Consider the following 16,809-nt stretch of genomic DNA (forward strand, 5'->3'; position numbering starts at 1 on the left):
GTTGTATCTGTGCTGTCCAATATTCTACCATTAGCCCACATGTGCCTATTAGCACTTGACATATGGCTAGCATGACTGAGGAAGTGAATTTTTAATTTTATTTACTTTTAATTCAACTGGCCAGCACAGCTCTAAACACTTGGATTTCTATTATTTAAGGCAACAGTTCTAAATGCTAACAACTGGGGCTGAGAGGTGATAAAAGCTGTCACTGGTCTTTGAGAAATACAACAAAGCGCTAGCTTTATTTTCATAGGGAAGAATTATTTAATCTAAACAATCTTCCTATATTTTAAGACAAACTTCTACCTTTGCTGAGATGCAGTGTCATGTGCTAGCTAAAAATCACATCACAGGCTTTGGAGTGACGCTGCTGAGGTTCAAATCTTGACTCCAACATTTACTAGTTGATGAACCCAACAGGTCATTCAAGCTTTCTGGTCCCTGGTGTGCTTCTCCGTAAAAGGTAACGATATTAAAACACTTTGAACAGTGTCTGACGTACCGTAAGTGTCCAAAATGTTAACTTCATCATCTTAGTTTTATGACAATGACTGTATTTTTTATTTAATGTCATTTGTTCCCCCGTGAAATCATAGTATTGTTATTTGAACATTCTGAGTAGCCAGAGTAAACATTTGGTAATCCTATCTTGGGCCCTATTTATTTTTTCTTTTTTTAATAGTATTGATCCACGCAGTCAAATTCTGAGAATCACTGGCCTGTCGTCATCTTTTTACAAGCTGGTGTTACTGCCTGATAATATTTACCTGAGACATTTGAGAAAAAAGTCATATCATCTATTTTACAGATTAAAATGAGTTGAAGTCTCATTTCTATTTGAAAGATTAGAAGTCATTTCTGTCACTTGCACTGATGGAGTGATATTTAATGACGGTTTCCTGACACCATGGGTTATGAAACTAAACTTTGGACATTATATCCAAACCCACACTATAAATAAGGTCCCCTAGAACCTAACATAAATCAAACAGACTTTAAAATATAGGAAACTGCCAAATGCTTTGAAAAGATCTCTTAGAAACACTTGCACTTGCTGTCAACAACAAATGATGGGGTTAGTTTCTAGGCTTTGGTTTTAAAAGAGAATCCCTTTTGAAAGGACAAATAGGGTAATGTCAAAAAGGCTGAACCATTTTGAAGGTAAGATCTCATGGCTGTGAGGATACTGATGATGTGACTTCTCACCTGGACTGCCTGGTATCCACAAACTGTTCATTGACAGACGACTTTCTGAAATGGATTCGCTCGATACCGAGAGACTTGGGGGGAAGAATTCTTGGAGAATGAGGTACTGAACTTGGTCGCTGCCCAGCAAGAGTGAAGGCATCAGCTATAGTAAGTAAATTAACGAATGGATAAATAAGTAGGTAAATAGATAATGAAAGCTTGCCAGCACTCAAAAAACAAAAACAAAAACAAAAAACCAAAAAACAAATCAGAAGACCTGGTGAACATACAGTTTTTCCACAGATGGTTTTGGAAGTATATTACTTTCAGGAAATTTATTTTTGTACTTTATACACTAGAAAAAAGAAATTACTGAATACTGCTGACCCTTGAACAACACAGGTCTGAACTGCATGAGTCCACATAAGCACGAATTTTTTTTCTTAAATATAGTACAGCACTGCAAATGTACTTTCTCTTCCTTAGGATTCTCTTCATAACATTTTCCTTTCTCTAGCTTATGTAACTGTAAGAATACAGTATTTAATACATGTAACAGATATGTGTTAATTGACTGTTTAAGTTAATGGTAAGGCTTCTACCAACAGTAGGCTGTTAGTAGTTAAGTTTGGGGGGGAGTCAAAAGTTATACTTAGATTTTCAACTATGGAGGATGTGGCCACCCCAACCCCCACATTGTTCAAGGGTCAACTGTACTCGTGTGGGGCCTGATCCAACTTTTGCCAATTCAGTAGGTGCCACTCTGAGCAAAGAAACTACTCAGGTGGAATGGGTGATACTAGAGCTTTTTGAGAGTTATATTAAAGAGCTCCTGGGGCTCAGTCATTTAAGCGTTCAACTTTGGCTCAGGTCACAATCTCACAGTTCCTGAGTTCGAGCCCTGCACCGGGCTCTGTGCTGACAGCTCAGACCCTGGAGACTGCTTCGGATTCTGTGTCTCCGTCTCTCGGCCCCTCCCCCACTTGTGCTCTGTCTCTATCAAAAATAAATAATCATTAAAAAAAAAAAAAAAAAAGACACTCCTTCCACCACAAACAACGAAAAACCCTCGTGTGTAAAAGGGCAAAGGGAAGCTATCCTATGAAGCTGGAGTGGATCACTTTGTTCACCTTTCAAGTTCTTCGGCCTCTTTGGCTGACCAGAGAGGCTCATCCTGTCATTGAAAGTAATATAACTGATCGATGCTGAGTCATGAGAGCCTTGTTATGCCCCCCCACTGACATGTGCATTTTCAAAGAGGAATGGCAAGCATGACCCAATTTCAGCTCAAGGAAAGAATTTGGGAATGTTGGAGTTTCATGCACCGTAACACTTGGGGTGGGGCGGGGCTGGGGGAGATAAAACAGTATGGGTAGCAGTTTCCCAAAATTCTTTAAATCATGTCATTCAGGTAGCCACTCCTCTGCTTAAGCACAAAGGATTACAAAGAAATACTCTATCACTTGATACGAAATCCATTCCATCAGGAAATGTGTGGAACACAGGCCATCACAACACTAATGGCCTTCCTCTATGAAACCAACACAATGACATGTAACCCAATTTCCAAAATGTGTATGTCTTCCTAAGGAAAATAAAATAAACTCCTAGCTATCCAGAATACAGTGATAATCGAAGTTTACACTATATTTCTTGGTTTGAGATTAGACTCCAAATATATAAGATGTCACCATTGGGAAAAGGTGAGTGAAAGACTGTATTATTTACGCAAATCCCTGTGAACCTGTAATCACTTCAAGATAAAATAAATGTTTAAAAAAATCCTATAGAGGGGCGCCTGGGTGGCTCAGTCGGTTAAGCGGCTGACTTCGGCTCAGGTCATGATCTTGCGGTCCGTGAGTTCGAGCCCCGCGTCGGGCTCTGTGCTCACGGCTCAGAGCCTGGAGCCTGGTTCAGATTCTGTGTCTCCCTCTCTCTGACCCTCCCCCGTTCATGCTCTGTTTCTCTGTCTCAAAAATAAATAAACGTTAAAAAAAAAAATTAAAAAAAAAAAATCCTATAGAGCGGAGGCTGGCTGGCCCAGTAGGTAGCGCATGCAACTCTCAACCTCAGGATCGTAAGTTCAAGCCCCACATTGGGCATGGCGCTTAGTTAAAAGTAAAATAAAATAAAAAGTAAAGTAAAATAAAAATAAAATAAAAGTAAAATAAAATGGGTGGCTCAGTTGGTTAAGCGTCTGACTTCGGCTCAGGTCATGATCTCATGGTTCGTGGGTTCGAGCCCCGAATCGGGCTCTGTGCTGACAGCTCAGAGCCTGGAGCCTGCTTCGGACTCTGTGTCTCCCTCTCTCTGACCCTCCCCTTGCTCGTACTGTCTCTCTGTCACTCTCAAAAATAAATAAACATTAAAAAAATTAAAATAAAATAAAAATCCTATTAAAAAAATCCTACAGAGCCTCACAAACGCTTACTGAGAAACTGACTATCACGCGAGTAATAGTCATGCAATTTGTATGGTACTGTATTTTATTTAATGCTGAATTAACCTGGATAGAAGTTAATCATCGTCTCTGTTCCCTAACCATTCTGCGTAAGTTAGTTGATTCTACTTTTCCCAAAAGAATAACATGTAGGCTTTACCAAATTAAAGCAACTGTCTTAGTAGTTCAAAATATATAACATATTAAATCAAAATAACATACTTACAATCATCATAGGTGGTAGTGTCAGACAAGGAGCTGCTCTCTGATGGGATTATGTCTTCTGTGAATAAAAATAAGTGCCTTTAGAATAACTGGGCCTTTATATACCTACAGTGAGTTTAATAAAGCAATTCTCAACGGAATGCATCTTATTTTTATTTAGTAAGCGTAACTAATTACAGCGCATTGAGGATAATTAACAATCATAAAAATGGAATAATTTCCTGCCAAAAATATAAACATCTTAGATGTCATACAAATATGACTATGTGTCATATACAAATAGTCCATACAAATATGGACAGATATGGACTATTTCTTAAAATGGCACCGACTTCAAGGGAGTTTTCGTATGCAGCAAGTTTCCAATCTAGCTTCTACATGAGACGAAAACTGTACCCTATACATTGAGGGCTTGTAACCAACGAACTGGAAACAAAAATCATGCCATTCGTGTCATAAATACTAAATGTTATGTAACACACACTTGAACCTTCATGTGAAAATCCGTTAGTGTAAATTAATTTTTGAATCCTCCCTGAAGAAAAGGGACTGTTCTTAATAGGTGAACACTTTGTGGAGCATGACCTTCTCGGTGAGACCCGGGTGTCTATGTGGCACTACGGACATTTTGGACTAGACAATTCTTCGCTGACGGGAGCTGTCCTTCGCAATGAAGGATCTTCAGCCTCCACCACTCTCTCTCAGCAGCACCTCCACACTCAGTTGTGTCAACCAAAAAATGCCTGCAGACATTGCCAAGGGTTCCCTGGGGTGCAAAATTGCTCCTGGTTGAGAACCAACGGATTAGACAGACCTGGGTTTAATTCTTGGTTTTGTCACTTAACTGGCTGTGAGACCTTGGGCAAATGACTTAATCTCTCTGAGCGTCATTTGGGTCAACTGGAACAGGAATATGACTAGTATGTGGTCCGCAGTGCCGAGGTGAGCAGTAAGTGAAGTAACGGATGTACAGCCCTTAGCCTGGCTCCTTGCACAGGGCAAATGCTCAATAAATGTTAGCTACACTTCTTGCTTTTATTACCTAGACACAGCATTCTGGTGGCGGGAAATGCCCATTATGCTCCTGAGTGTTACTGCTGCCCATCAAATGTTAAAAAATGTGGTTAGAAATAAAAATCTTCTCAGATGTGTTGATCTGCCTTGGCAAAACATTCCATACACAGGCATGTATTGGCATGAGTACTGGCGTGATTACAGGCAAATACAGCACCTTCGTATTCACTTTTTTGCCATTATGAAGGAAATCTCTCCCATCTGATCTCAAATGATGTTAATCTCCATCAGAGCCAGGCGGACTATCTCTTAATTGGACACACAGTAGTAGAGCTTGAAGGCAAGGTGCCAATACAGTCAGCTGTCAGGCACATTAAAAAAAAGAAAAACTACCCAATAATCTGCTGTCCAAATGTCACTCATTATAAAGGAGATCACTTGAATCTTGCACAGTTTGGAGATGAATGGGCCACAACAAATGGTTATGAAAGTTAAGCACACTGCTAATCACCTATCTCTGTAGGTCCAGAATGTAACCACCTCCAAGGCCAACTGGACTTCTCATTCAGAGTTAAAGCCATCCTAAATTCTCCAGCTGTAGCTGACTAACATTTGTGCGTTGATGTCTGTGCATTCACAAAAGCCATATCTCTGCTTCATAAATCATAGGGCCCTAAACCCAAATATATTCTATAAGCCTAGTTACTATATTTCATCAAATCTAAGATATATAACTATTGATGTCTCCATTAAAAAAGAAAAAGTATTGCCAATTACAATGGTAATACACCATCAGGATAAAAATTATTCAAATTTCACAGATGTTGAAATGTGGAAAAAATAGTCTTGGGATCAAAGAAATATAAGCATATTTCAACCAGTGATCAAGGCTGAAAACCATGCTGATAAAGTAAGGCCAACTGGACTTGGAATCTACCTAAATGAGATTTTCAGTGTACTTTTTCCCTGAATATGAAAGTCTTAGGCATATAATGTTGAGAATTTTGAAGATAAAGAAATTTACTTAAAAAAATTAAGTTATTTGAAATTCCACAGCTACTAGTATTTTGAAATATTTCCCAACCAGTTATTGTAAGTGCATATTTATATAATGTCAGGATCATATTGTGGTTACAATTTTATACCCCGCTTTCTGCACTCCATGGTATATCACATTTGTCCCTATCTTTAAATAGCCTCCACACATGGCAGGAACTGTAAAAACTCTATTCACAAATGTTACATAGGCATTAAGAAAATGTATGGTCCCTGCATTAAAAACCTTTCAGAAACTACTGGGTAGGCCCAGCTCTCTTACTACTCCGTGATGTTGAGTGCATTTCTTGCAATGACATCAGGCCAGTTAAAGGTGAATCTGTCATATCATGAACGAATATGGCCATGAATGCTGTTTCATCCTGAAAATTTAAGCAACGCAATAGTGTAGTGTTACAACAGTGAGAAGGTCACCGCAAACCAAGTTCACATACTTGTAACACTGAATTCCCAAACCATTTTTACCCTAAGAAACTTACCTTTAATCGTGTTCTTTCTTTTATCTCTTACCAAATGAACTAATTTGGAAATGCTAGATACCATCAAGGATATATCGACTACGTGACTCAAGGAACCTCACTTCTTACGAACCTGGTAAAATCACTGTTGCTTTCTGGCTGGGTTTCTTTCCACATCTGATCCGGTATTCATTTATTGCGTTTTCAATGTCCTGAAGCTTTTTCACAGCATCCGTGTAATCCTGCTTTCGTTTTTTCTTCACGGTTTTACAAAGGTCTGGCTCGTTGGCAAGTTTCTTTGCAGCTTCAACCAGCTTTTGCTGTATTAGGAAATTGCTCTCCAGTTCTTGTAGAGCAGGGTCCTGCATTTATACAATGATACAGTTTCTTGTACATTTTCAAATCAGGTGCTCTTTGAGAATAAAACCTTCCTAAGTTTACTGCATATGTAACTTCAAACACTTTCCTGGAAGACAAACCTTCCTCATCTATTTACCTCAACTTATCACTAATCCGACTTTTTTTCTTTTAAAGAAGGGAATGCCCCTGCAATCAGTTAGTTGGTTGGGTGATGATGATATTTTTCAAGGAGAGATTCTTAATCCAAGATTCACAGACGTAGACAGTTAGTTATGTTAACACACATAGCTTTAGAGACAGATACATTTGAGTTTGATTTCTCTTTCTAATGGTTCCTGGTTGCATGACCCTGGAAACACTGCTGAAATTTTTTAATGTTACAGGTTTTTCTCATTTTGTATCTCCATTTCTTTCTTTCTTTCCTTTTTATTTTTTCTGTGCATCTCCATTTCAAATGCAGGTAACATTTACCTTATAAAAGTACGGCAAAGGTTACATGAGAATAATATATGTGCATTACTTAGCTCAGGACTGGGTATACTCTATAAGTTGCAAAGCTCACTCCATTCATGATGGAAACTGCTATCATTTCTAAAGCCAAGATGGCTAAATTTGGGCAAGAAGCAGGAGTAGGGTCCTACTGTCTGATGACTCAGATGAGAGAAAACACTGTATACTGGAACTTTATTATACCCGAATGCTGCACATGTATTATCTCATTGAAACTCCTTGCATCCCTCAGTGGGAAGAACAAAGATTACTCCCACTTTATGGATGAAGAAACTGAGGTCTGGGAAATGAGACTTCAGAATGGGCAAACTTATTTGTCAAAGGTTTCTCTGTTTGCTCAGAAGAGTCTAACGCTAGAGTTCTTAATTCTCATAATAACGTTCCTCAGTTTACCCACAGTTGGGGTGTGTTTCAAGCTCCCTGTGTGCGGAGGAGTAAAAAAGCGAGAAACAACTCAAACGTACGGAGACGGTGCACGAAAGAAAGAATCACGTGGTCTACCGTGTCACGTTCAAGTGGCAAGCGCGAGATAAAAATGTACAGCGGTGACTCAAGCACCAAAGGGACAAGTCAACCACATTCAGCTGACAGCTCTTCTGTCCTGTGGCGAGTAGAAATGCTCGCGCTGATGCTCATACCTCCTCGCTGGGCAGCAGGTTGTCATCCAGTTTGAACGCGGCACCCACACGCCTTCTGACCTGAGGCGGTTTCTCACCGACGTTCAGCGGATATTCCTTTGGCATTTTGCCCGTGAGCTCCTGTAAAACAGGACCGAATCGAGAGGGGGATAACTGACACAGGCCGGGGTTGTCAAACACAAAGTGAAGCGTCCCCCAGACCAGAGAAGACACTCACAGCCTCCCGCAAACAGATCTTCTTAAGCTCCTCGACTTTCTTCAGGAGTTTTTCTTGCAAGAGCTTCTCCTTCTTCCTGAGCTCGAGGATTTTCTCCCTCTTCTGCTCCTCACTAACTTCTGAGTCTTGAGAACCTGGAGGGATTGGGAGGGAGGGCAGGGAAGGTTTATCTGAGGCATGTTTCCTTCCTTTTTAAAGGACAAAGGATTTCTAAGTGAAACCTGCTATTAAATCATAATTTATTTCTTTTCTCCTTGTTTCTGAACATAATAAAAGGAAACTGGAGAACATTTTCTCAGGCTTCTGGGCATCCAACAGAGCCTGGTAATTATATATACCTTCTGTATTTTGGCTCAGTCAGTTTAGAAGCGATGATAAAATGCTTAATGTTTCAGACACACCCAAGGAAGAATTTCAGTTTTCTGAGCAGGAGAGAAGGTAAGATGTTCCTGGAGATAATTGTTTAGAATGTCCTTTTAGAAAGCAAGCAAGCAAGGCAAAGGAATGTTGTGTGCTTCAGATTAAGAGCTGACAATAGGATTTAGATGGGAAAATTCATTTGAATTAAGTTACACATACTTGGTGATAAGAGATTCCAGAATTTCTACAGAGGAAGGGCTTCCGGCAGCAATCACATTGGGGGGGTGGGACTGGGGTCAAGTTTGAAGCTTGTAGTCACGTTTGGCTATATATTAAGTAGAGAATTAGCCGAGTGTCTGAACAGAAACTAATTATTGGGAGAAGAAGCTGATAGAACGTATGGGGAGAAAATGTCCTTTCAAATTACCCTGAGCACTCAGTATCGTTGTATCTAGTGTTATTTATACAAGCTTTTTATAATTTAACTTTCCTTATACTTAAAAAAAAAATTGGTTTATGCTGCAATGCTGCAGGTTTTGATATGCTTATTTATTCCCCAAATAATGGGTCTAAAATGCATTTAAGTGGCTGCTGACCCCTACAAAACAGTGAAATAAAGATTGTTCATACTTTCCCAAAACATTACCTGAAGATATTAAGCTGCCATTGCTCGCCATGATGAACTGACTTTTTGCTTCCAGTGTCACCATTTTGGAGACCCTTGGTGTTCCTGTCTCTGTCAAATCCATTGCGATATCATCCAAACTCCTGGCTGAAGGAATTTTTGCCTAAGAGGTATACAACATTGAAACAGAATTCACTCGACTGAACCTATTTCAAACTGATACAATGATTAAGTTGCTATGGGATAAGTATGTCAGGACAACTCAGAATTTTTATATGCTAATGTGACACTTCAGAAGAAAAACATAGGAGACTTAAGCTTACAGTTCAAATGTTCAAATAACTATGCATGAATCCCTCTCACGGTATAGTTCAACCATTAACCTGAACACATCACCTGTGGACACGTGCCCACATGTCAAAAAGTTGGCAAGTCTTAGAACTTTTAAATCAGGTATATATTGCCCGTCTTTTAATTTTTTTTTTTTTTTTTTTTTTTTGATAGAGAGAGACAGAGTACAAGCAGGGGAGGGGGAGAGAGAGAAGGAGACACAGAATCCGAAGCAGGCTCCAGGCTCCTAGCTGTCAGCACAGAGCCCGATGCGGGGCTCGAACTCACAAGTTGCGAGATCATGACCTGAGCTGAGGTTGGATGCTTAACCGACTGAGCCACCCAGCACCCCGCCCATCTTTTAAATGTAAGAAAAATTAAAACAGGTGGTCAAAAAATTTATTAAAACTCAAAGACCAAAAACCCATGTGCTCGCATCTTTTCTGAGAAAGCTTATCTTCCAAACAGAAAGCAAATGAGGGAGGGAAGTCGGCTCCCATAAGAAGCACTCTTGTTACTTACTTTGCTTTGCTTCCGGTCCAAATAAAACTGATGCTGACTAATTGCCATTACCCAGATGGACTTGATGAGAGAAGGGTTTGCATACCACGTTTGCACAAAGAGGCCACTTTGCCCAAAGGTTCTTCTTGACACAGAAATCCTGAAAGATGAAGGAAAGCATTTGAATTATTCACCTCTGGCCCAGCACAACACAAAATGTAACCAGTGAGTCATGTTATCATGAAGCATCTACCTAATTGTTTTTCTGCTGCTCTAATGATGCCAACAGGGGCCACACTTCTGATTTTCTCCTTTTATGACAAAACCAGTTGCACCTGGATAGTCTCTTTTTTTTAGAAAACTAGCATGTTCAAAAATGCGTACACACATACTCAAAAGCAGGTAAGAACTAGGCAAATTAGAGGCTGTACCAGAAATGTTTGGTTAAAAACCACAGGATGTGTGGCCATCAGAAGAGTCTGGCAATAAATGTGGTAATACTTCAAAGACAAAACCGCCAAGAGGGGAGGGTCAGCGCCTTCCTCAAGGTAAAAGAACAGCTCAGATCTAGGTTGACTTGTCCAGCTATGACATTATCAGAGGATGAACATGATAATGTTGTCTGAAGATATGCAAGTCTGAAACTGGTCCAGCGTAGGGCTTATGCACCAGATAAAAAGAGGAGAAAGGGTGAGAGGAGGAGAGAGTGAAAGGAGAAGGAAGGTGGGGGAGGGCAGGCAGATGCTGCGGGGAAGAAGGGACAAGGGTACAGTGTTCTGTGCAGGAATCTGACTTGTCTCTTGGGGTCATCTTTTTGTCACAGCTATTTCCCCCCATCCCTCTAACCTCTGAGCATCCACCAACATGTCTGAAAGGCAAACACTGAGGACTGAAAATGAATTCCTCTGAGGAGCTTGGAGCGCCTCCAATCCTGACTTCAATCCATGTTGATAACCTGGCAACCGTTGTTTTAAAGTGCCCAGGAAGACCCAGTTAAAAAGTGAGCAAGGGATACGAACAAGGGATTTCTCTAGAGAAGACACACCAGCGGCCAAGAAGTACATGAAAAGATGCTCGGCCACCATTTTGAATTGAGGGAAATGCAAATCCAAACCAGAAGGGCTATCGCTATATATCACCAGGATGGCTATTAAAAAAGCAACCAAAACACAACTAAAAATAACAAGTGTCAGGGAAGATGTGGAGAAAATGAAACCATACATATTGCTGGTGGGAATGCAAAATGGTGTAGCCGCTTTGGACAACAGTGTGGCAGTTTCTTAAAAGGTTAAAGGAAGAATTACCATTTGACCCAGCAATTCCCCTCCCAGTATATCCAGGAGAAATGAAAACATACGTCCACACGCAAAAAATTGCACATGAATGTTCCCAGTAGTGTTATTCAGATAGTCACCGGGACCAAACAAAGAAAAGGCTGTCATCCTCACCTCCGTGGATCGTGAACTTCAACGGCAAATTTTTTCTCACGGAAATACAAGTTCTCAAGCTGTTTCCATTGGAATAACTAAGCAATTAAGAAAAAAACAAAACAAAAACATAGAGCTTTAATGAACACTAATTTTTACCAAAGCTAGGACCATCTGTTTTTTTAAAAAAATTTTAAAGTTTATTTATTTTTGAGAGAGAGAGAAAGAGACAGTGTGAGTCAGGGAGGGGCAGATAGAATGGGAGACCCAGAATCCCAAGCAGGCTCCAGGCTCCGAGCTGTCAGAGAGCCCGATGCGGGGCTGGACCCCACAAACTGTGAGATGATGACCTGAGCTGAAGTCGGATGCTTAACTGAATGAGCCGCCCAGGTGCCCCTAAAACCCATCTTAATCACCAAATAATCAAGAAGGTACACTAAGACAAAACACGAATATGTGACACAGTCTTTATACAAATCAATAACCTGAAACCATTTTATTCCTTTCTCTGACTAATCTGCAGCTCACTAATAAATCTTCCTTGAACTATAAAACCAGGCAAGTATAGGGAACATGCATACTATTTTTTCCCCCTGACTCAACTAAATAAAGAGAATTAGTAAGGAAATCCTCACACATTCCAGTAAGCACATGCCTTCTGATCAAAGATGCTGACTTCATATTTAAGTGGAAAGATATTCAAAGGGGTGTTTTAGTAGAACCACAGATTAAATTTCAAAAGGAGGCAAAGTGAAAGTAAAACGGAACCCCAAGCAGGGGTGATTCTCTGTGATACCAGTTTCCCGCCTGCAAGAGTTCCCCTAAATGTGACGGAAACTTAGCTCCAGGAACTGGAACAAAGGTCGGGTGGGGGTAAATGCGGGATTGCCCTCTTGGTTTCTGAACTGGAGCCTCCAGTTTTTGTAAATAGAACCCACTTGTATGTTCCCACTGCTGACACGCTAATGCTGCGCTCAGTATCATTTGCCAATTGGTTGGGAGAAACAGAATTAACTAGCAATGTGCAAATGACTGAAAACCCAATAATGTCTCAAACAAGATTGAACGCCCTGCTGTATTTTCTGGGATCATTCCCAACCCTCTTGTACTAGCCTGAGCCTCAGCTTTTCGTCTCCACTCGGACTTCATCGTTGAGTTTGTCCCACCATTGATGATTATTACACTTTGGCTGGAGTTTGAAATTATCTTCAAAGAATCTCAGAGGAGCATTTCAATTTTCTAAATAATAATAATAAGTTCTCTGCAACACACCCTCAGCACCACCATTTGAGCCAAGACTTTTCATGAATGTGTGAACCTCAAGTCCCTATGCACAGGTAACTAGGATACAAAAGCATGCAAATTGGAACCCCCAATCCCAAACACAGTGACATAAATCAGCACGCACTAAAAACACAGCCCTTTCTTGCCCGACATACAGACAGCGTAACTACAATCACTGAGGCTGAGAGAGTTATTAGTGAAAGTTTAAGGCTACATACCACTTTCCTAAAATGTCCATAGGCAAGACGCTTTCATTTCTTTTAATCCAGAGATTCCAAAAATGGGACAGAAATCTGAGGGAAAGCCCCAAGGCTCTACCTCCCCTCTCCCAGACAGCAGCTCCGGTGAGTTGTGAACGGAGTTTCATAAGACACCTAGGTGTAACTCAATTTCACAAACAGAGCCTCCCACGGCTGACATCAGCAAGCCTACCCAGTGACACCTCCCCACTTCTACTCCTTCCTCTGATCAGCGAGATACAGAGCAAAGTTTTCCCTGGCAGATCTTCCCAGAAGAGAGACACACGTTTTTAAAGGGGGTGTAGTGCGTATCCAGATGCTACTTGCTGGGAAGTAAGTTGCTTTGAATCCAGGCACTGGATTTCACTGGAGGCTGTCTGAGGGAGACATTTCTACCAGGGTTTACTCACCCTGGGCATGAACAGGTTCTACAGGAAGAGCCACAATGCAGCTCAGCTGTGTTTTTCTTTGCGTCCATTCCCACACACATAAAAAAACCAGGGCTGGACTTGAAACATGATCTCTGAAAGCCACCACCTCCCCCCTCTTATCACTTACAAATGTGAAACACTAGCGCTTTTGCCTTCATTCGGCAGGTCCCTGCACTGAGAGCAAACGTGCCGCCTGCAAGCAAAAACCGTACATAAAAGGTGAAGGGCTTCGGTTTATTTAAAGAATTTGAAATAATTAAATGGCAACTGGGTTTGCAAAAGAAGTTATGGGACCGAGCCTGAATCTTCAAGTCTAAAAGGCAAAGCCGTTTCCCCACCTGAAGTCTTAAAACGTTCACGGAAAATGTGATTCCATACATGTGCCTGTAACAGCATAGGTGAGCTGGAATGACGCAGACTTAATTCGTGACGGCCACTAGGGTCAGGATGGTAGAGTGTATGGACGGGTTGCATCCCGGTTCCATCACTTATTTGGAGGGGGGATGGTGGTAAATTGCTTAACTTTACTGTGTCCGTTTTCTCATCTGTAAAATGGGAGCAACGCCTGCTTCAGGGGGCTGTTGGAAGGATTGGGTGAGTAGATGTTCATGAAGCACTTAGCCCAGGGCCTGGTTTAGAGTAAACATTCAGAGTGACAAAGCTAGTTACAACTGCTATGAAGGACTCTCAGCCCGATTCCCTAATTTTTATCATGTCTTTGTGAAGGTGGAGGACAGCCATTTAACAGCAGAAACAGACGTAGAAACAGCCGTGTGGATCCCCATCTGTCTTTCCACTGATGAGAAACAATCAAGTTTTTCTGTTGACACATTTGTGTCACTCAGGTTCCAATTCTGCGAGTTTCAACCTCTGTCAAAACTGCTGTTATTTCTGTTGATTTCATCGGTGGTTTCCTGATACACCCTCTAGGTAGGAAATCTGTTCACTGCTCCTGTACCACGGAGGTCACAGAGGAGGAGGGAGGGGCGGGTCAGGGGCACGCCCACAGAAAGACGCACGGCAGCAAGCTCCCTCCTGTCTGGGGTACCCAGAAAAGGAACGTGCCTTGGCAAGTGCAAAAATGCTGAGGAGTATGCACCTGCCACAGGCGAGGGGGAGCTCCCGGGGTAATAAAAGACTCCGGGAAAGCTTTGGACAGAAAGGAACAAACTACCTTTCTGAATCTTACCAAATCAAAATTAGATGTCACTCAAAGGTATACCACCAAGAAAGAATAGGAAAGACATGATCAGAGGCTTTTTTTTAATAGCACTTATAATATAGGTTAATCATTTAACTGCAGGTTCACCTGGAAATGACTAAATTTGGGATAGTCACAGCTGTAGTGTATGACTGTACGTCAAACAATGACTCACATCGGGCGATCCCTTGCTGTAACGTGAAGCAAAACCAAATCACTGTATTAGTGATATATTCTTTTTTCATTTTAAAAAAGTTATACTTGATGAATATACTCTGAGTACCCACGATCAAGCTAATGGATATGTTTTGCCTTCTGGAGTCCCACAAAAAAACAGAATTTTGCAGGATCATGGGCTTTTAGAAAGGCAAACTGACCATTGGGGCACCTGGGTGGTTCAGTTGGTTGAGTGTCCGACTCTTGGTTTCAGCTCAGGTCATGATCCCAGGATTGTGGAATCGAGCTCCGTGTCAGGCTCTGCGCTAAGCATGGAGCCTGCTTAAGATTCTCTCTCCCACTGCCCCTTCCTCTCTCCCCCATCCTTTCTCTCTCTAAAATAAATCAAATGGAAAAAAAAAAAAAGAAAAAAGAAAGCCAAATGGCCACCTTTTATCCGGCCAACCTTCCATCCATCAAGTGCTTTTGTGACCCAGAGTGAGTCTGCCCAACAACCCTATGGGGAGTTACTACTTTTAGCCCTATTTTTCAAGACAGAAAACTGACGCTCAGAGAGGTTTACATAAATTGGCCAAGGTCACAAAGCTAAATGGGAGCAGATATGGCACAACCAGCCTCAAAAACCACAGTGCCCAATCAGAGCACATCATCATGACTCTCTCATCTGGGAAGACGACTTGATGGAGTTTATAAAAATATGGAGTACTCAGATCTACCTCATGGGGTGGGGTGGGGGGAACCCAGCAATTACGACAGCCATTTGCAGGAAAGGACTCTGGGGCCCTCACATTTTACTGGACTAGTGGTTCTCAAGCCAACAACGGTTTACATCATTCCCTACTCTCATCCACAACACAAAGACCACTTGGTGATATCTGGAGACGTTTCTGGTTATCGCACGGCAGGGGTAGGTGCTACGAGCATCTTGTGATAGAAGCCGGGGATTCTGCTGAATATCGTACCCTGCTCAGGACAAAATGATCTGGCCCAAAATGTTAACAGTGCAAAAACTGAGAAAGCCTGACCCAGAGGAGAATTTTTGGTGATATACCTATGATTTGGCAGGTAGAGTGTGTTCAAGAAGATGAAATGTTCCTCCAAGATAATCAACATCGGGGTTCTGTTTTTCTCCGTTAGGTAATCCCTTTAGAGACAAATGGTTGTTCAGATTTTCTAAATGGAAATGTTACCCACCAGAAGGACTGGAAACAACGGATCAGACTAGAAGAGGCCATGCTAACCGTGTCACATGTGCTGAACAAAAACTATGCAACACACCCAAATGGGACACACTCAGGCAACAAAAATTACCTTTTGAGATGTGATATCATAACCTTCCATACATAAAACATCACATCTTAAATGTAAAGAGTACAACATTCTGAGTATTTTAGAAAAGTTCAGATGAGGAAGTTCTGGGCATCAGGAAATGCATAATATAAAACTCTGACCATCCAAGAGGATGTCATCTCCCCAGATTTCCTTTGCAGCTGAATGTCTAACCTCCCAGGACTGACCTAATGACTTCCTGTTAATACATGCAATAGAGTGCTCACGGCACGTGTATGATACAACCAGGGCTGACCTGCTGTTCACGGGCACCCGCATGGCTCTTTTGGAGGTTCACACCTGGCATACAGTTGTAAACTGTATTAAATACTTCAGTAAAATCCCCAACTTTGAATATAATTCTCTTTCCAGATGGACCATCGTGTCCTTAATGACAGGGACTTGGCTTTTTCCTTAAAAGGAATAAAGAATATAAAGTACTAGCTCAAGGTCCTTCTAAACAGCATGGGCTTATTTCTTTTTGTTGTTGTTGTTAAAATGTAAAACTGGGTACACTGCACTCTCTCATTAGAAATTTGTTCCGTAAGGATGAACAAATTAAAACCAAACCAATGTTTAGTCACAAGTACAAAGCAAAGAAGCCTTTCCTGTTTATCCCCTTTCAGAGAACTTTGTTTTTCTCCATGCTCTATGTACTAATTTGTTTTCTCGGCATTTGGACGAGTCAATTCTATTAAAGAGCTATGTTTCATTTCTCTACATGCACCAACAACTCAGCCACTTGGTAAATGCCTAGAAATACAAACTAATAGATTAAGTAATGAAATCTAATGGT

General features: G+C 41.2%; 1 protein-coding gene across 1 annotated transcript in view; it reads right to left on the bottom strand.

Annotated features, from left to right (window-relative positions):
- The window catches only part of FRMD4B (FERM domain containing 4B), a 123,934-nt gene that overhangs the window by 14,425 nt on the left and 92,700 nt on the right, over positions 1–16,809 (bottom strand). The window contains exons 11-18 of the mRNA XM_047096411.1: positions 11,374–11,450; positions 9,947–10,085; positions 9,116–9,257; positions 8,110–8,243; positions 7,893–8,012; positions 6,518–6,746; positions 3,858–3,914; positions 1,210–1,354 (exon numbers count right to left, since the gene is read on the bottom strand). Of these exons, the coding sequence (XP_046952367.1) occupies positions 1,210–1,354; positions 3,858–3,914; positions 6,518–6,746; positions 7,893–8,012; positions 8,110–8,243; positions 9,116–9,257; positions 9,947–10,085; positions 11,374–11,450 (1,043 nt within the window). The remainder of the gene's footprint in view (positions 1–1,209; positions 1,355–3,857; positions 3,915–6,517; positions 6,747–7,892; positions 8,013–8,109; positions 8,244–9,115; positions 9,258–9,946; positions 10,086–11,373; positions 11,451–16,809) is intronic.

This window comes from Lynx rufus, unplaced genomic scaffold, assembly GCF_022079265.1.
Source record: "Lynx rufus isolate CCGP_SWC_20201006 ecotype Redwood Valley unplaced genomic scaffold, mLynRuf1.p SCAF_4, whole genome shotgun sequence".
Lineage (NCBI taxonomy): Eukaryota > Metazoa > Chordata > Mammalia > Carnivora > Felidae > Lynx > Lynx rufus.